Raw genomic sequence first — 20,593 nt, forward strand, 5'->3', positions numbered from 1 at the left:
TACCAAAACTGGAAGGTCACTTTAGCTTTCTTTATGCTCTTAGACTTACTACAGTACCAGCGTTACAGCAAACATTTATGTTATCCTTTGAACATAAGAGTTGTCATTTGAAAATAAAGCAGTCTAAATGCTGCATTGAACCAAACACACACAACTGGTACATTTTCCAAATCAAAATTACTTCAGTGATGAAAAAAATATTAACTGCAACCTCCAATATTAAATATAACCCTCTTTCAAATGTCATGTATTAACTCAGAGGTACTTAGAAAGTCAAAAAGCATTACAGTTAGATATATACAATTTCAACAAAGATTCTGTAAAAATACTAATTTAAATAAATTGCTTCCAATATGTAAATCAATTATTTCTAATGTACTCATGAATAGTTGCTAATTCCAGTGAAGCCAGATTTGTATAGAAGAAATTAAATCAGCACTTCTTATTTACTGTTTGTATCCTTTTTTTATCTACCGTATGCTTTTCTCTGTATGTTCCTTCATTCACTCCTCCCTCTCTGCATCCCATTAAAATTGTTCTAATTGCATTCTTCTGCTCAGTGGTCTGCTAGTCACAACTGGGAAAGGCAGCAATTATTTAGAGGTTCATTTAGAACCAACATTAACGCTGTGTCAAGAACTGGCTGTTAAAGGGGAGTGTGAAAAGAGCTTTTAGGGTCTAAACTCTCTGGAGGGAAGGGAAAGATGCTAATGCTTATTCTCCTTACCCTGAATTTCTGAAGTCAGCAAATAAGAGCTTCATCTCCCCCAGCTTTCCCTGCTATTATAACATCTTTACCTGAAATTACTGCATTTAATTTGCTTGTGAACTCTGTCTCAGAAATACATCTACTCTTCCTCTAAAAGGAAAATATTTAATAATATTGATATTAATAATATCAATTATATTATCTGAAGGAATATCTTAGCAAACAATTCTTCCAACTGTACAAACCCCTCACATTTAGGATTTGCTTCATGATAGCAGCAGTACTTTAAAACGGCAGCACTGTGCTTTCGACTTGGCAAATATATGTTGACCTGGGTTTAGTTAGGCCACTGAACTGGATAGTCTAAAGAACTTACCATCCTTGAAATGTAAATAAATATTCTCAGTCCAATTAGAGCTGCAGAAAGCAGCTTGCCCAATATGCAGACTCTGTGAACGAGCCCCTCCAACCTTCAGCGTTTCCCACCCTTCATTCAGTAGGTTGGTGATGAGGTGTGCTGCTGCCCTGACAGAGTATTTCTGACATCCAAACGGATGCAGTTTTTGAACCCTATGGGATGATGCTCTACAATCTCACTAGGAACGTGATTTTTCTTGCTTTCTTTATCATTTTCATTTTGCTGTTGTGTAGATGCAAGTCAAAACAGGAATGTCTGCTAATCAGAGCAAGACAGACCTGAGAGAGGCCTCAAGAATAGCACATTTATTAATGATACTTACAAAAGCCTGTATCTTTTTTTCACAAGCCACTGTACTTTTATGATGGTGGTGTTTCATACAGTTAAAGATCAAATAGCTACTTGCAGTTCTGAGCTTATGAAATGTCACCACATGCTGTGAGGATACACTAACGCTAAGCATACTTTCCCTTGTTTCTTGGTCTTAGAAGCTGAGAGTCTCTTGTAAGTCTATATGGGACAGTTTTAGTTATAAAGTCAGGAAAGCACTTTATTTTCACTCTGCAGAAAAGAAGGCAGGAGCTGTCATCAGCAACCTCTGATAGAATAAAATTGCTACTAGTTGTGCAACCGCCTCTAATTTTTCTTTGAAATAAGATATACAATGAAGTCTATGGAAAGCAGAGGGATTTCTCCCCCCATGATATAGAAATCGTAAATCAGTCAAATCAGTATTTTTTTTTTAAATATCTAAAAATAAATGTGCTTTCATAAACTTCAGTAGTTGGTGATTTAGATAACAAAAAACAGTCTGAAAAATCCTTATTCATAGAAGAGCTTTCATATGATGATATATATTATACCAAAATCATAAACAATACCAATAGGATTACACTATCTTTTTCAATATGTACCTTCATAAATATATCAGAGCCATCACACTGATACACTTAGAAATGCATTCCCTCTGCAAGCTTTGTTAGAAGCAATACAGCACTGAAACCTTTGTTTATGTCTGATCAGCTTTGCATATATATATGTGCATAGATATTTTAATAAGAAATAAAAATGGAAATATAACATGCACATCACAAAACCATCATTATTTTTTTTTCTGCTATGCTTGCTGTATAAGCAGCTGAGAGGGATGTGTGTTTACACAGTCAGACCTAATCATGTGCAGAATTTTGAATTTACTTTTCCTGTGCTAACATTGTAACTATCTTCTGAAGAAAAATTCTCTTGAGAACGGTATCACAACATGGAGCTCAGGCAGACTACAGTGTGTATCTTGCAAGTTCCTGAGGGTAGAAGTGGGTGGACTGTAGTAAAGCACTCCTACACAACCATGAGTACACCTGCTCCACAAATTCTTTCTGACAGCACCACTGCTCTGAATGAGGAGTGTGGACCTGAAGATTCGGTCTCAGTTGTAACACCGATGCCAGCGATAGCTCAAGGCAACTCAGATAAACAGTTTTCCTCTGTCCTCAAGCCATAAGATCAGGGTAATACCAACATACTAAAGGAATATTCATCTGACTAGTTTTAGTAGATTTATCTGAAGATTCAGGGACTCCATCCACAGATGTACTTAGTTTTTGCTATAGGAATCTAGAGAGAAATGGTCTTTCAGCAAACCCATGGCCACCAGGTTCACTCCCCAGAGCTTCAGCAAAGCTCTGGGTCCCTTTGGCCTCAGGCACTGCTGTGGCAGGGGCGTGCTGGGGAGCCCCGCTCCATTTTCAGTGCTATTTTCTGTCTCTGAACTGATGGTCATCTTAGATCTTAGCCTTCCTCCCATCTTCCCCTCCAACAGCATTGGTTGCCCAGGTATTGAGTCAGATGTCTGAGGCAAAGAGCAGATTTAGCTGGCCTTCCATGCATAGGAGGGGCTTACCAAAGACACTAGTCTCTCTCTCCAAATCCTAAACATGAATGCTAACTGAAAAGTAGTGGTTTAATCATTTATTTCAAGGCTGTGTGACAGAAAAGCACTTGGTTACCTATGTACCTAAGTACGCAAGGTGTCCCCAATGGGGACTCCTTCAGTGGGAGTCTCTTATGCAGTTAAAACTATACATGTGAATTAATCAGGATCTAACAAGCTGATTTGTAATTATGTTTTTTCTAGTGGGAAGATAATATCATACAGCCAGCCACAGCCAAGCTTTATTGCTCCTAAAATTTTAAAAGGAACGGCAAATTTTTCTGCTAACGTAAGTACTCAAAACACAACTGGAGTTCGATGCATTTACCCCAACAGAGAACCTGCTGCATAGTGTCAGTCATTGATTATAGGGCATAACGACAATAATAATGTCCTCACAGTTAGTCATTTCTGCAATTAACAATTATCTGTCAATGTACAAACTGCTCTTAACTTCTCCTACAGCTGATAGCTAAAAAATCCTCGTCATTAGCAACACTGAACATCTGAATTCTTTGGGACTCTGCCCAGCCTGACGTAGATTACTCATCTGTGATACCCAACCGCAGTCATGCTGTACAGTGACTTTTCTGCTGAATGCTGCATGTGTGAATGCTTCCAAAAATAGATACAGAGCTTACTGGCATAACTGCTCTATTCAATGACGTTACTCAGGAATGCCTTTTTCTCTTTCTTTGCAAGTTAGGGCTTAAATGAAAGACAAGCAAATCAATGAAGAAAATTTCCAACAATTCCATCTTGACTCTGATCTGGCCCTTTTTTTACTATTTTTATTTTGGTATAATATACATCATTCTAATATGGAAGAAAACCATTTCTTTTGGAGAAAAAAAAAAAAACAGTTGTGATACTGTCCCATACATGCATTATAGTGCAGAAAGACTAATACATATGCAATTGGTTTCCCTAGATTTTTGGGAACAAAACTCATGGTGACTCTATGGAGTTCATCCATTTGGAGAAAGCCAGCACAAAATCCTGTTTTATTTCTGAATGAAGTGGTTTAGCTTTTAGAAGAATATACTGGACATAAGAGTTGTGCTGGCTTTTCACACAGGGATGAATTTTATCTTGGTGTCGTCCTAATCAGAAAACAGAAACTACTCCTGCTGATGTTATCGAGAACCTGGCTTACTGAATTTAGTAGGTCTGGGACTGTAATCCTGTTTGCCAAGCTTCTCTAAACAAGTTTTCCTTTCCAAAGTTTCCAATGAGTTACTGTAGATTGTCCAAGTTATATTCTTATAACGTCCCTTCAGCACATATACATGGTTTCACTAAGCATTCCTGTCCTCTGAGACAGGAATGTCTCTATTGAATTTACAATCCAGGGTTTTAAATTAATCTTTTAGTTTTATGTCAAAGCCATCAAGAGCATTTTATAGGGAAAAATGAATCCTAGGAGTCAAACAAAACTCATTATTTATCACAAGGGATGCCAACATTTTTACCAACTGATTACATCTGTTTCAGAAAGGAAAAGTAGATGGAACAGTAATTGATGTCTGCCTCTGGTGGTTTTAAAACATCCTAAAACTAGTCACACTAGTCATTAAAGAAGTGACAGCATTAAGAAAATCGATATCAAACCATTGAACAGCATCTAAGAGAAATCTTTCCACACTTTCGGCAGATATGAACAAAGCAAAATAAGAAAGCCAATAGTCTTTGTTTTCATCTGCTTGAATGTTTGGCTGTTTTCAGCAGAATGTGTTAATGAACATTGGAAAGGTGCACATTAACATATTTGATAGAAGGTAAAATGCAATGAGGGGATTTAATCAAGGCAATGAAGGAGTCTAATTAATGCAATCAGCATTAGGTCGTGCAAATATTTTCATTGAATGCCATCTTGTAAAGCCAGTGACGTGCAGGATTTTTGCTACTTAACGCTATGCTGATGCCTCTACATGCTAGGATCAACAGACATAGCTGGGTAAAAAAGGCTACATTCATAGCTATCTTCACAGACTCCTTTAAACATAGGAAAACAAATTAAGTTTTCCAAAAAACTGAAAATTAAATCTGTTGATGATTATGTTACATCAAGATATGTTTTCTCCTGTCATTTTTAACTTGATTTTAGTTTTCTTTTAACGTGTTTTTAAAATATTACAGATATGTACTCTAAAGCATTTATGTATCTGTTTATTTTATAGCTCTGTATGCTATAGCTTATATTTATAGAAGAGTCTTTCCCACACTATTTAAGAAAGCAACCTGCCTAGCAATAACTTGCCCTTTATCTCTAGAAAACATCAAATAACAGGGTGGGTTTTTAAATAAAAATATTTAGGAGCGGAAGATTTGCGTTCCTACATTCCTTAGGCACCACTTTCTAAAATGATGGCATGAATTACAATTGAATTTAAATGAAGTATTTGAATATTAAATAAAATAATTAAGTTGGGCTAAATATCTGCTCTTCCTTCATAATGCAAAGATCGCAAGGCAGTATCTATCCCATTTTATAAAAAAACCAGTTCTTTGGTATACCTTAAGTCCTTTTGTGGGTAGCAAGTTCATTTTTAGCTACCAAGAACTCGGTCCTACAGGATGCTAAGCACCTTTATTGCCTCTGGCTTCAGCAAATACAGAAAGGCCTGGACACTGTGTAGGTATCCCCGGAAAACAGAGTTGTGAAACTACATTGCAATTACTTCAAAAGTGTCCATAGCTGTCCATAGTGTCCTGAGGCAATGAAATTAACTCTTGCAAAATTTCAATGAAGGTGAGAGCACCCACTTTTAGTTTATTCTGTGGCAGCGGTGACTTGAAGAGCTCAAAGTCAAGCTGGGATTTGTCACTAGATCCTTTCTAGAATGGGTTTAACGTGCTTCTTGTATATGAGCACCTGATAATTATTATGGGTTTATCACATTGTTATAAGAAAGCCATCAAAAATCTCTCTCTGGACTAACCCCACTAGTCAGGTGTATGTATGCTTGAATAAATAACTTCTCTTTTTTGTTAATTGTTTGAAAAAGAAGATTAAAAAACTCAGCACCTTTTCAAATGGACTCAGAATTTTTTTTTTTCATTTTTCTTAGCAAATATTGAAAAGAAAATTCACTTCTAGACTAAAAAAGAAAAAAGTTGGACTAAAATTTTCATTTCCATTTTTTTAGCTTGACTTCGTTAATCCTAAATGTTGGCAATTTTTAAAAGAAATATCTCATCTTTAAATGAAAAATTGAGCTATTTATTTTTATATATATCAGAATTAAAACTCTTGACATTTTCATTTTGGCCTTGTTTTTTTGACTGATAGCGTTCTTTGAATTCAGTCAAAATATACATTTCAATCAGCTGGGATGCCATCATTTCTTAGTACCAATTTAATCCTCAAAATAACCAAGTCTCCTTATAGCTATATGTTTTAGTCATTTGACTCAAGTTATGCATTCACTTCAGTTACTGATGTGGCTGCAATTCACAGAGATTTAGCTAAGTTAAGCAAGACTGTTCTGGTAGCTCTGTCAGCACAGTCTGCAGCAGCAGATAACTCAGCATGTGGTGTAAGACCCACTCAAAATGTGGAGTACTTGGCAGGGAGCCCCACAGCTGAGCTCCAGCCATTACTCTGCCTCTTCAGTGCTAATAAAAACTGAGAAAGCTGGTTTGCACACACCTATATTTGCTGCCATCACAGTCACTGCAGACTGTGGTGCAGTCACTACATATGTACATTTAGACCTGGTAGTTGAGTTTAATAATTTATATAGCTCTTTATATAGTTATTTTATAGATATTTTATTTCAATTAAGCTGGTAGGTTTTTAGTAGCTTAATAACTTAGTAAATGTCCCCACATCCTGAGCACCTCTATTCTACATCACATCCCACTCCTTCACAAGATGGCTTCAATGACCAGTCCCACTCACCATTGTAGTTTCTGCTATTGAACCAAAGCTGTTGATAAATATGTTGCAGGTAACATTTACAGGAGGACCTGCAAGTTGAACAATAAATAGAAAAATTGACAGGTTGTGTTCATGACATATATTAAGTATTGTTGTTCTCTTGCCAAGGGCATCATAGCACTTACCATTGTGGTTTCTGTGACTGATCCAAAACTGTTGATAAAAATATTGCAAGTAACGTTTACTGGAGGACCTGTGGAATGCAATAAAAATGTTGCAATATACATTGAAACAAAAGTACAGATCCCTCAGCCTCCGTACAATCTGATACAGATGTGGCTGAAAATAAGTAGAAAGTGAGTTTTCCCAAACAGATCATGTAAATATCGATCAAAAGAAAAACATTATCCACACTAATTTAATTCACCTAGTTTCATTGGAAGTTGTTACAGAAATACACAGAACTACATGCTTGCATTAAGGATTTATGAGAAGGGTTGAATGAGGGCACGGGTATAACAGCTTTTTCTTTATCCGCAATACCAATGCAGAATATGTTTTAACGTTGCAACCACTCCTCTCTCCCTTCCGTCTCAGACTTAAAATTAAAAGATTATCTCTCCACACCTATTCTGCTCTGTATGCAAAGGCTTGCCACTGAAATTCCCAGCAAGCAAGGGTCACTTTTCACATTGACCCCAGTCCACTGAAAATGGACTTATACAAGCAGCTCTTTGTGCACCTGATCTGGAGATGTCTGCCTTGCCATAAACAAATATTTTAGCAATATCTTTTCTGGCTTGACACAGCTTTCATTAACTAGCTATTCGTAATCTCTTCCCTCCCACCTCCTTTCCTGTTATTCAGCAGTCACTGACGTGTAGCAGAATGAATGGGGACTTAATATTTAATTAGTTGTCTATTAGCCTCCTAGTTTTTTCAGGTGTGATGAAATAAACACTGAATCAAAAAGGATTAATGCTAAATGCCTGAATTTCAATGACACAAAAGTTGATACAAGCATTGAGTATCAAGTACTTTCTTCTCTCTTTTCTCATTATTATTTTCAATCACATAATTTTCCTTATATTACAAAAAATCATGTCAGTGCACAGAATATAAATACCTACATTTGGTTTCATATTTAGATCTGAAATTGCTTTACAAAAGATGGAAACATTATTACTTTATTTTCTGAAAAATGGAAAGATAAAGTAATGTGCCCAGTGAAACCCAGTACACTATCAGCTTCCTGAGTGCTAGACCACCCACCTTTGAGGAAACAAATATTTTGGTTTTGGGAAGAAAAACCACAACAGTAATGTGTTTTGAGGCTCTTAAATTCCAGTGAAGTGTGTTGTTCAACCCAGTTTTTGCAACAACTGTTTTTAAAAAAACACTTCCTTTTTATGTTGTAAATGTGTTTTCACTTTCAACGCCAAGCTAAAACAAGTCAAATAGTCTGCTATTCTCCCTCCATGGTATCATTTTTTTTCCTTTTTACTTGATATTTCTACTAGCTGGGCAGCTTGACCAACATATTTCTCTACATCTAAACAAACAGAATCACTGAATCATTGAAGTTGAAAGGAACCTCTGGAGATCACCCAGTCCCCCTCGTCCATCTAGTTCCAGAGCAGGGTCAGCTAGAGCAAGTTGCTCAGGACCATGCCCCATCAGGTTTTGAATATCTCCAAGGATGGAGACTCCAGAGCTTCTCTGGGCAACCTGTGCCAGTGCTCAGTCACCCTCACAGTAAAAGATTTTTCTTATGTTTAAGTGGAACCTCCTGTGTTTCAGTTTGTGCCCACTGCCTCTTGTCCTGTAACTGGGCACCACTGAGAAGAATCTGGCTCCATCTTCTTTACTTACTCCCATCAGTTATTTATGCACATGGATAAGATCCCCCTGAACCTTCTCTTCTCCAGGCTGAGCAGCCTCAGCAATCTCAGCCTCTTCTTGTATGACAGACCCTCCAGTCCTTTAATCACCTTCGTGACCCTTTGTTGGGTGCATACCAGTAAGTCCATGTCTCTCTCATACTGGGGAGACCAGAGCTGGACCCAGCACTCCAGATGTGACTCACCAGTGCTGAACAGAGTGAAAGATCCCCTCCCCCAGCCTGCTGGCAATGCTCTGCCTAATGCAGCCCAGGAGGCTATTTGCCTTCTTTGCCACAAGGGCACATTGCCGGCTCATGTTCAACTTGGTGTCCACCAGGACCACCATGGCCTTTACTGCAAAGCTGCATTCCAGCTGGTCATCTCCCAGATTGTTCCTCCCCAGTGCAGGACTGCATGTCCCCTTGCTGAACATCGTGAGGCTCCTATTGGCCCATTTCTGCAGCCTATCCAGGTCCCTCTGAATGGCAGCAAATCCCTCTGGGGCATGAACCATTCCTCCCAGTCTTGTATCTCCTGCAAACTTGTTGAGGGTGCACTCTGTCCCATCATCCAGGTAATTAATGAAGATGTTAAACAGTATTGGCCCATTATCGACCCCTGCAGTACACCAGTAGTGACTGGCCTCCAGCTGGACTTCATATTGCTGATCACAACCCTTGCAGCATGGCAATTCAGCCAGGTTTCCATGCACCTCACTGTCCATTTAGCTAGCCTGTTCCAATAATTTGTCTATGAGGATGTTGTGAGAGATAGTGCTAAAAATCTTGCTAAAGTTCAGCTAAACAATATCCACTGCTCTTCCCTCATCCATGAAGCCAGTCAAGTCATCGTAGAAGGCTATTAGCATGGTCAGGAATGATTTCCCCTTCATAAATCCATGCTGACTACCCCCAGTCATCTTCCTGTCCTTCATATCTGGAAATGGCTTCAAGGAGGATTTGATCCAGGCTTTGAGGTAAGGCTGGCCAGCCTGTAGTTCCTGGATCCTCCTCCTTGTCCTTCTTGAAGATAGGAATGACATTTTTTTTCCCATGATGAGGAACCTCCTCCAGTTGCCATGACCTTTCAAAGATAATTAAGAATGGCCTCACAGTGCCATCAGCCAGCTCCCTCAATACTTGTGGGTGCTTCCTAAGTGGTCCCATGGACTTGTCTGTGTCCAGTTTGTCTAAATGCTCTGTAGCCTGATTCTTCTCCACTGAGTTTTCCTTGATCTGAACTTTGCCACAGGTCTCAGGGGCATGGGATTCCTGAAGACCAGTCTTATCAGTAAAGACTGAGGTGAAGGAGGCATTGAGTGCCTTGGCATTTTCCCATGCTCTTTGTCAACTTTTCTTCAATCTCATGGCGTTGTCTTGCAAAAGCCGCCATATGTGAGCACCACAGCTTTCAATTCCTGAGTGCCAGCAGAACCTAGTAAACATGCTTACCTATGTAAGGAAATACACTACCGCAGCACAGACTGAAATTCAGATGTACACTAAGTAGGTACATGCTAGAGCACTGTATCTTACAACAAAGCAAACATCTCCCTCCATTTCTCTACTCAATAGTATAACATCTTTTACTTGCCTTCTGTGGGTAGATGTGGAATAGTATAAGATCTCAGTAAACATAAGTACTGCCAGCAAAACCGGTCACGTTCTCTTCATCCTCAGAGTTTTCTGGAAAGAGCTTTATGGTGAGATATCACCAATTCAATTTTTTTCTGATCATTTAGATTTGTTTATAAACATCAAAAGTGTAATGCAAGATTTGCAACCAAATCAGAATGGAAGATACTTATCAGAGGATCTTAAAAACTAAGATTTGATCATATAATTTACAGATTCTAAGCTAAAAGTCCAACGTTCTCTCAAAGTCAATCTGTAAGTGATGGGGTTTCTAAATGTGCATAGGAAACACAAGCCAAATGAAGTACATAAGAAAAAGATAACTAACTGAGCACTGAAGTTTGCAATGCTTTTATTCTTTTTTTATTGATTTTATTTGTCTATTGTTGATATTATTCCAGTGGGGAGGGGGTGTATAGGTGTTGTACATATTAAGGAAGAAGTGCACTTTAAAGAGAGCACACAACGTCACTTTTTCCCATGAAGCATTTCACACACTCCATCCTATAAGATTTTTCTAATCTAATAGTTCATTTAAACTGAAAGCAGTAAACATCTATGAAGTATAGCCAAAGTTTGAGAACATAATCTAAAACTCTTCAAAGGCAATGGAAACATTTAATTTGACTTTACTGCCTAAAATCTAAAAAGAGTTGACATTACCTGTAAAAAATTAAGCAAAGTATACTTTATAATGAAATCCTCTTTTCCCCTTAGTTTTCCTTTTGTCACCTCCAATGCAACAAGGTAACAGTCCAGGTGCTTTTCAGGAACATTCAAGATAATCAAAGTGATTTTTGAGTCATAAGGAAAATGTCTGTTTCTTGAAAGGACTCAGGCAAAAAAAAAACCAAACCCAAAACAGGTAGCTAATGCTCAAATCCACCAGAAAGTAGATGTCTTGTATTCTGACAAACAGCTAAGATACCGTTTCTGTTCCCTGCAGCTCCTTCCCCCCTGCTTCCCGGAGGGCACTGCTGCTGCCGCCAGCTGATGGGACTCTCCAATACACTGCTTTTTTGAAAAGCCCTGACATTATAATGTCTCATACACCTCCTGTGACTTCAGGGTACTTAGCACTTACAGAAAGTCCTCAGAACTCAACTGCTCACCTTACCCACAAGAAACCCTAAAGATACTGAATATTCCCCTGAATCTGCTGTGACGTATTGCCTCCTAGCTCCTGTACCAAAGGTGGTTGTGACTTTGCCACCGTCTGGCTAGAGAGTGAATCCTTTCCTTGTCAGCTGCCAGTGGGGGTGAATTCATCCCAACGCATGGGGAAGTCCCCATGTTGAGTGGCAAGTGCTGAAAGACGTACGCTGAGCTGCGTCCAGCTGCTAACTGCAGCTTTTGCTTAATATTCTTCAGTATCGATTCTTCATGGCCCCAAAGCTTCCTTCATTTGGTAGGTTCTTTAGAAGATTTATTGTACTCTTGCCCTGGAGATCATCCTAACTGCAACTAATCATATCTGTATTCTCATGTCCATCCCAACTCTGCCTTTTTGGTGTACGGTTTCCAGGCTGCATCTGGCAGCCTTTTTTCCTTCGTATTAATTTCAGCCATATAGCTAAAATGTCCTTAGTGGGAATATTATAATCATACAAGAGATTTAAAATGATACCTGTGCACTTGCCAATTTTCTTTGATATGTGTATTTATTAAGGGATTTTGTAAGGCAAACTAAAATACAGTACAAACGCACACAGAGAACTGTGGGAAAAGCAGAGAGATGTGGAAGCAAAAATGAGAGATAATGAGACAGAACTACCTCATGGAATGGCAGTGAAAATGGGACAGAACTACCTCATGGAATGACAGTGAAAATATTGGCAAGATATTTACAGATCTGTGAAGAATCTCATGTCTTTCTCTATACGTAATATTTTTTGGTCCACCTTCTGACCTTGGCCCATGTGCCAGTGGAAGGAGTCTTTTCTCACCACATCAGATGATTTATTTTGTCCCATATACAGAGGAGAAAGGTGAACTGAACTGTCCCTCTCCCCTTACCACAGAGAGCAGGATAAGCATCAGGACTGTTTGAAAAGACTAAAATCAATTCCGCCAGAGTGTAGGGATAGAGCAGAGATCCAGGAACAGGACCAAGGGGCAAAGTGAGGAGGCAGTGATCTCACCAGGGCCTGGGCGTCCCCTCGTCTGTGGAGCAGGGATTTCATGTTTGAGCTTAAATGAGGGAGGAGATCAAAATGTGGGTGAGGGCAGGACAAAGACCCACATGCTGACCTGAGCACTGGTAATACAGATCCTAGGACAGTAGGGGAGGGTAGCAGAGCTTGCTGGAGATGTTTTTTTAATTGCCAGTTCTGGAGGCAGCTGGGATTTTAGCAACCATTTTTTCTCAACCAAACTGAACAGTCTCCAATGTCCAGCACAGTCCTCATGAGACCTAAAACAGAGCTAACCTCCATGGAGGGCTCTGCTTTTGCAGCTGCAGTACTACAGTACCTGATTTACCACTTCACGAGCTTGCCAATGCATCTCTTCATGGCTCTGTAGGCGCATCCCTGTAAATCAGACAGCAAGGCTGAACTACTGCTGTGACACCTCAGCTGGCCGTGGTCATTAGGCAGGAGCAAGTTGTTTATCCTCCCAGCTTCCTCCCTGCTCAGAGTGAGGCAGGCAGGGTAAGGACAGGAGAAGTGCTATCAAAGGCAGCTCAGCTTGTCCTGTAGCCAGGGACCATGGATATTGGACCAGGGAGAGAAAGGCAGCTTTAATGCACTAGAAAAGTTCCTCTGAGCCACAGGGATCCTGCAGCTACTCCAGAAGCAGTGCAGCTTGCACACTTGTTTTCAAGGATCTGTATGATGTATAGCCTAACCCCTGATGAGAAAATTCATATGATTTAAAAAGTTTGCTTAACGTTCTAGTAAGAAAGCAGGAGGTAAACCACAGGTAGTCTTATTTCCAGTACCTAGGTAAGCCTTCTCTCTTTTCCTACCATTCTGCCTTTGGGAAAAACCAATGTTTTCCTCCATTTAAACATCATCACCTCATTAGAGTGTTAACAGCAAGGGAAATGTATCAATCACAGGAGGCAAAATGAATGACACCGGGACAACATAGTTACGCTAAGGCTTACAAATCAAGGTAACATTTCTTGTTGGGGAGTGATGTCTTTCATTTATGAGCTTGTCTTTCTATGGGATTTCTGTGGAGTCCATCACCCTGACTCCCTAAGTATAATCGTGCCCAGTAAACAGATAATTCCTTCTTCTTTAGAAGTATACACCACAATCCAATGTAACACAGAAATTACTATGCTTATGTCACTTTTATTATTCATTGATGACAATTCTACCTACTAAACAAACAAACAAAAAAATTTCCAAATGCCAAAAAAAACCCCACAAGGGCAGAGATCTCAGGAACCTCTGAAAAACAGCAATTGTATGGTACTTTGCACTAATGCAATTTGCTGGAAAAATCAAATAAAGACAAAATTATTGTTCTGCTTCATCAAGCTAAAACCAACATCCTCTGAAAGTTCATCTGTCATATATAATAACTTAGCTTGCTGAGAATGCCATATCTCCTGGTGGGAATGTGGCAACAGTTTTGGGTGCTTACTGTTGCATCTGAGACTCAGAATCATATTCTGTGATATCAATATACATTTATGATCAACAGAATAAGGCTAAAAGCCACAAAGGCACTTACAGAGCCAGAGCAAGACCTGCAGAGATATTTAGGTGTCTAAATCCTTTTCCGGACTCTCATTCCCACTGATATCACTGGGTCCAAATACTACCAAGTATCTGAGGGATATATGTCAGCAATGCCACTTATGGCAATGGTGTTTACAGACTGAAGGAGACACAACATGCCCTACCCAAAGCAGGTGAGAGATAGACGCAACGTTGAATGGAGTCAGCAGGAAAGCATTACAGATAGAGGAAAGTCCAATTTTTCCCTAGTTCCAGCTGCCTATTTCCAGAAGTGCACATGCAGGCACACACACAAATATAAATAAACAAAACGGCATCAAAAGAACTCTTCTCTTACATCAAGATTTAAGCTGCCTCCCTTCACTTGGTTAACTTGAGAAAACATCTGAGCAAAAATACGGCCTTATGACATGACCTGGATATAAAAAGGGCATGTGACATTCCAAAATTGAAAGCTCTTCTCAGCAAAATACCACTGTGACCTCACAAGACAAATACTCCAGTGATTGTCAGATGCAGGTGATTATAGAATGAGTCACAGAAAGAAAATGTCTCTGGAGTAAGTACAGCTAGAGCCATCTATATATATACATTGACATAGTCTGAGGTCATACAGTGAGAAATCAATTTCTGAAGTGGTATGTGAGTTTTCAGCTGTGGGACTGTTGCTGAATGTAACAGGAGTCATGTTGGTAAAATCCTATCAATGTTTCACGGAAGGAAAATCCCTGCTGAGATGAACTTTTTTGTGCCTTAAAGTGTTTGTGAAAATTGTTGGATTAGCATGCTTCACATTCAGTGAATGCCTTTGTCCACAGACCCAGCTCTGGAAAAGGAACGTAAGTCTCACACTACAAAACCTCTTCAGTTCTGCATTTGGCATTACAGGATAGTCCATATGATGTGTTCATTCTTCCCTGCCTCTTTCTGCTGAGGCTGATAACAGAAACATGTATTACTGTCAGCTCTGGGGTGCAGTGGGATATTTCCACATAGGTTATCTAACAGACACTGCACAAGAACAATTTTCCGGCACTATTTTATTTCACTCCACAAACCAGGAGCTCAGAAATGAAAAGCCCTTTCAACAGTTGACATGCTCCTGATTTACCCAGCTAACCTGAGCTAGTCTACAAAGAATATATAGCCAGAGCAGTCACAACGGATTGTATAAATGCACTGGAACTGGCTTTCACATAGGTAGTTTGAGGGCTGCTACTGATGTAGTCATGGCAGGCTGGAATTCACTGGAGGCCATTAACCTCAGGCATTATAGCTTGTGCTGAGCTCTGTATCATCTCAGTGTGGTGCAGAACACCTCTGAGCAAATTACTTGAAAGCTAACTCAGATATTTCTACACAAGCCTCAGTCACACTTGTGACTGAGTGCAGCCAGTCCCAGAGCTAAAGCCTTCCATGTGCGAATGAGTCTGTGGAAATAAATCTAAAAAACAGTGAATCAGAAATCTTACATCCGGAAACTTCCCATTGGAACTAGAAGCCTATAGTGCAAAGTTACTTAGTACTTATGTCAACTTTGAAAATATTCAAATAAATGTGTCAATTCTTCATATGTCCATTAAACTATTTTTTTTTCTCTGAGCTCTCTACTCTTCTTTCAAATATATCCATTCCAAGTCATGACAAGCACCTCACTGCAAGGCATCTCTTTCTGAAGCCTTCCTTCTTCCAGCGCAATAAAGCAATGGGTAGTATTTGGGGAAATTGAATTGTTTGCTTTTCTTATGACACCTACTTCTTTTCTTATCGCAAAACAGTGCTCACTGAAGTGAGCAAATGGAAAGGCAGAGGCTCTCGGCCTCACTGGGAGCAGGTAGCAGAGATGTTCCTTGCACCTGATTCTGAGAAACTGCTCGGTTGCTTTGCATTAATGAAGACAGATCTCTTTGCTGCAGGTCGGCATGTGAACTGCATAATGTGTGCAGAGGCCTGGGACACTCCTGAATGTCGTTAAATAGAAGATGGTATTACATCTCTAGTCATGAAATCTGCACTCCAGCATAAGGTCAGTCAAACTCCTCCTGAGTAATAATATTTTTAATAATGTTTTACGAGGTCAGTGTAGCCAACTCATCTAAGAGATCGCATGGAACCACAAGGTAAAAAATGTTCACTGAGAAGAGAAGGCAGGAGGGAAGATCTACTTAATGAAAAAAAAAAGTATTAATAATAATATCGAAATGTTGTCAACCAGTCTAGGATTCTATTTTCAGTCAGAATGAACTGCATCATTCTGCTCAGCATACTCACCTCAAAAGATTTATTTTAAAAAAAAAAAAGGGTACTTTGTTCCTTTCTCTCTAAATATTTCTTATTTTGTTCCTTCTCTGTGATTTTGATCTTGTGTTGCAGAAATTAATGGAAGCTCAGTTATAAGAGTCAATAGGTACAGTCTCAAATACAGGGCTTGGTCAATACCTCCTTCTGTGGCAACAGAGAGGTCTCAGAATCGATTTTAATTCCTTTTTTTTTGTTCCTCTGAGCTTGGACATTCACTTTATTTCACAATTCTGCCAGTTTTTCCTTTAATTTCTCTATAATGTTCCTTGCTTTACTGTCAGAAGGCATATGCAGGACTTGAAGAAAAAGAGCAGTTTGGGCGACTAACATTACTGATCAGACATTGATTTATGGCTGCTAGGGAATTATACGCCAAATGGTACATGGGACGCAGGTGAACAATGGTATGTAGAGAAAAGAGATGGCTCAGGCATAGGGACAAATGACAACAGAAATGGTCAGGAGCTGGTACACAATCTGCAACTGGTCAGAGACACACAGACCCATATACTCACCACATCTAGCACTAATAAAATAAAATTTTCCTTCTATTTTCAAACCTTTCAGCTATTTGGAACTTCCCATTTTTTTACCTCCTTATAGTTCAACTCATTTCCATACAATCTGTGCAGAATATTACTTTGAAATTAATTCCTCCCTCCTGACTCAGCTTCAATGCTCCCATCAGCTCATCTGTTGCATGTTTAGTTCAGTCTCCTATCCCCTCCCCTTCACACATCCCCTCTCCCTTTGGGAATCTCCTATGTCATCTCTCACATCCTGAATGCCAAAAAAGATCTGTCTTTTAACTCCAACACATCCTTAAGGCACTTCCTGGGTGTCTTTCACCAGCAATTTTTTCAGTCATCAGTTCTTCCTATGTATAACATGGCTGGAATAATGGGAGAGGGAATGAGAACTCTTCACCAGCCTAGAAAATAAGCATCTTATAAACTGACTGGGTTGCTGGCTTACTTTTTTATCGATAACAAACCACCTGTTGTAAGGAAATTATCAGCTCTTTGATGCAGGATGCTCACTACCTTGCTGACAGGAGCATCACATGGATTTCACATAGGCTCAGAGCTCTGCTGACATAAAGCATGTTGCAGGGTCAGGGCTTATGGTCTTTTTCTGGTTTCTACGACCAATAGTCATGCTGAGTAGGAGTCTTCCACAAAGTCATCCAAATGAGACTATGTCCACACTGAGGAGCTTATTGGCCTGAATTGAATCTGTCCCTAATTATTTATAACTTTGATAAGTCAAAGTTTTTATTTTATTAGGAAAAAAAAGAGTTAAAATCTGTTTTTAACAGATTGTGTGTGCTTTACCCCACACAAAACACACCTCAGAAGTGTGACAAAACCAAAATTCTCAGGGGTATGGAGTCAAAGAGCTGCAAAATTATTCTCAGGAGTATAGAGCCAAAAAGCTGCAAAATCCTCCCAGATAGTTATTTTTAGGATGGCTCTTATAACCAGACTGACCAAAGGCTTTTAACACCTGAGACTGCTCCATCTGATGGGATATCACTGCCTGGAAAGGAAAATTGCTGCAGTCTGAAACCCTTATGTGGAGTGGCCACATCTGCATTTTAGTTTGGCATGGGGGAGAGTATGTGCATGTGTTTATGCATAGGCAATAGGCTACTTTCACATCTGGTAAAAACAAAGTTTTTACATACGCTTCTGGTTTGGTCCCATGCATGTAACCTGCATGCATCTCTTCAACAACTGCTTTAAATTGCAGTGTGAGTTTATAGCAGCATTCCGGCCAAAGTGTTACTGTTATTTTATTTATTATTTAGGACTAATGCTTTATTAAACATAGTAAACAGCACAAGAAGAAAGAGTAGTCCTGATAAGACAGTTCTATAGCCTAAGACGAAGACATAAAGAGAGCACGCATTGGGAACGTAGTCATTAGAGGCAGCCTAACATAATGAGTATGGACCTGGTAAATTTTAATCCTAGGTTTTCCCTGACTAACTATGCTGGTTTAAGGAAAGCACTTAGCCTCTTTTCATCTATATTTCCCCAAGTACAAAAGTGAGGGAGATAACACATAGATGTGTTCCCAGGATGGAGGAAGAATGATTTTGTTCATGCCCTGTGTATCAATTGACTATCAGTTACTATTCTTTAAGGGAACGTGCCCACAATTCAGCTAGTCGATGTGCCCAGTTGCTTCCATGCAGTCCTGGGCTTTGGAGACACAGAAACACACAGGTAGGGGTTATTAGCTTTCAGAGGAGAGCATCATACCACTACTGTGCTTCCCTGGAGAGCCCGCTGTTTGCTATAGCCAAAAAAATCTCAGCCCCATGACAGATAGAAGCAGTTGCAGTGTGTGACACTTTGGAGCGTAACACCCACACCCTTGTGGAGGAACCTTAAGGGCCTCATACAGTCCATGGGCAGAGCATGATGCTTCAGCACAGTGGGTCACCATTTGCAGAGAGCAAATAATTTGCAATAGGCTCTTTGGGGGCCTTCCTGAAACCCTGCTTCTCAGCAAGGTTGAAGTACCTCACTCAGGATCCACAGCTCAGATCATTTTCCACCAAGTCAACACATACAACCTTCCTTTGAAAAAGCATTCAAGAATTTCCTTCTTTCCTTCTAAAACACAGCCAGCTTTGCGGCCCATAATAAAATGTCAAGAGATTTCATGCAGAAAGAGTCCTTTCTAGGATGTTCTAAGCCTGCCTCAGATTGAAGGGTCCTAGGCTACAAGGCTGTGGGTATCTTGGGAACTGGGGTGGGAAATCTCTCACTGTCTCCTATTCAGGGGGGAAAGGATTCATCCTAAAGTGCAGCTATCATCACTTTTAAAAATATTTAATAGGTGTGGATAGCCTACTGAACCCAGCAAGTTGTGGGAGAGAGAGAAAGTGCACTCACACACAATTGTATCTTAGTCGTTCAGGCAATTATCAGGAAGAGTGAGAGAAGTGCTGGCTTCCAATCCCTGTCCTGACAACTTTTTCTGTAACAGTTATATCAGCTGCCCCTAAGGGGTAACGGCTACAACAGTCACTTCTGTGCATCATATTAAAATGGTCAAGAGTAAAGGCTCTCCCCTTTCAGACAAGCAGCTACATTACAAGGTTGAAAAGCCATGTTCCCCTTATATTATCTCCCTGGCTTAGTGAAATTTGAATTATTTGCTGCAAAATGGGCCACTCAGAATCATTTATAGTCCTTTGGATCAGATACTGAATGTTTTAAGCTGGGGGGAAACTGGACCCAAAATCTATATACTGTAGAGGAAGGCAGGCCACCCAGACACTGTTTTGTGTTGGTGTTTGGTTTTTTTAAGTGATCACAGATCCACCCTGAGAGGAATCCCTTTCCTGTGGAATATAAGGCAGGCTCTGAGATACCTGGTCCCTACAGGGAGACGGAGGTGGAGCAGTGCCTCATCAGAGAGCCTGGATTTGGCTAAGGAGTAAGGTGGGTGCTAAGCGAGGCCGCCTGGGGCAATTCTGGGCACTGAGAGAATCTGAGGAGCTTTAAAATAAAACAGTAATGCACTGCCAGCTTTACACAGCAGGTGGATGGGGGATTTCCAGGGGGTTTTGTTTGTTTGTGGGCTTATATTCCGTCTAAGTCCTGTTTTAAAAGCTTCCTTCTTTTATTGGCTCATCAAGCCTTTATGCTTCCACTCTTCCCAGCTGCTGACATATAGCTGAGGCATAAGGAGTAATCAATGTGTCTTCATGCCCTTGCAATACCTGAGGACTGCTGGTAGCTGGCACAGTTCAGATAAGCCACTAGACTGTTCTCATTTATCCCTTACAAGTAACTGAATGCTTGGTGAAAGGCCCTTCTCTCTCATGAACTACACTGCTCAGATCTTGCATGCTTTCCAGAATCACAGCCTTTATATTTCTCTAAATTTTGAATTTTAACCATGGACTTGGTGTTTATGACATTGGCAGGTCACTATTTATGCCAGACATTGTGTAACCTTTACCTTAGAGCTGTGTCAGACCCTGTACCACTCTGTCTGCATCATTTTGGGGGCTCTTCTCTTCAGGCTGTTAAAATCACTCATTTGTGTGAAAGATCGTGAAATGCGTATTTGGAAGCTGAACCATCAAACATACATTTTCTGATGACTTAATCAGAGACT

At 39.9% G+C, this 20,593-nt stretch overlaps 1 protein-coding gene across 4 annotated transcripts in view; it reads right to left on the bottom strand.

Moving 5' to 3' along the window:
- Window positions 1–20,593, bottom strand: part of GLRA2 (glycine receptor alpha 2) — a 129,269-nt gene that overhangs the window by 99,503 nt on the left and 9,173 nt on the right. For 2 of the 4 annotated variants that reach the window (XM_076357257.1, XM_076357250.1), the window contains exon 3: window positions 7,126–7,193. The exons of 1 other annotated variant lie outside the window; for it this stretch is intronic. In XM_076357257.1, the coding sequence (XP_076213372.1) occupies window positions 7,126–7,193 (68 nt within the window). Of the gene's footprint in view, window positions 1–6,961; window positions 7,030–7,125; window positions 7,194–20,593 lie in introns of all 4 variants that reach the window. One more of the 4 variants, XM_076357267.1, reaches the window with a different exon arrangement.

Source organism: Aptenodytes patagonicus, chromosome 1, assembly GCF_965638725.1.
Source record: "Aptenodytes patagonicus chromosome 1, bAptPat1.pri.cur, whole genome shotgun sequence".
Taxonomy (NCBI): Eukaryota; Metazoa; Chordata; class Aves; order Sphenisciformes; family Spheniscidae; genus Aptenodytes; species Aptenodytes patagonicus.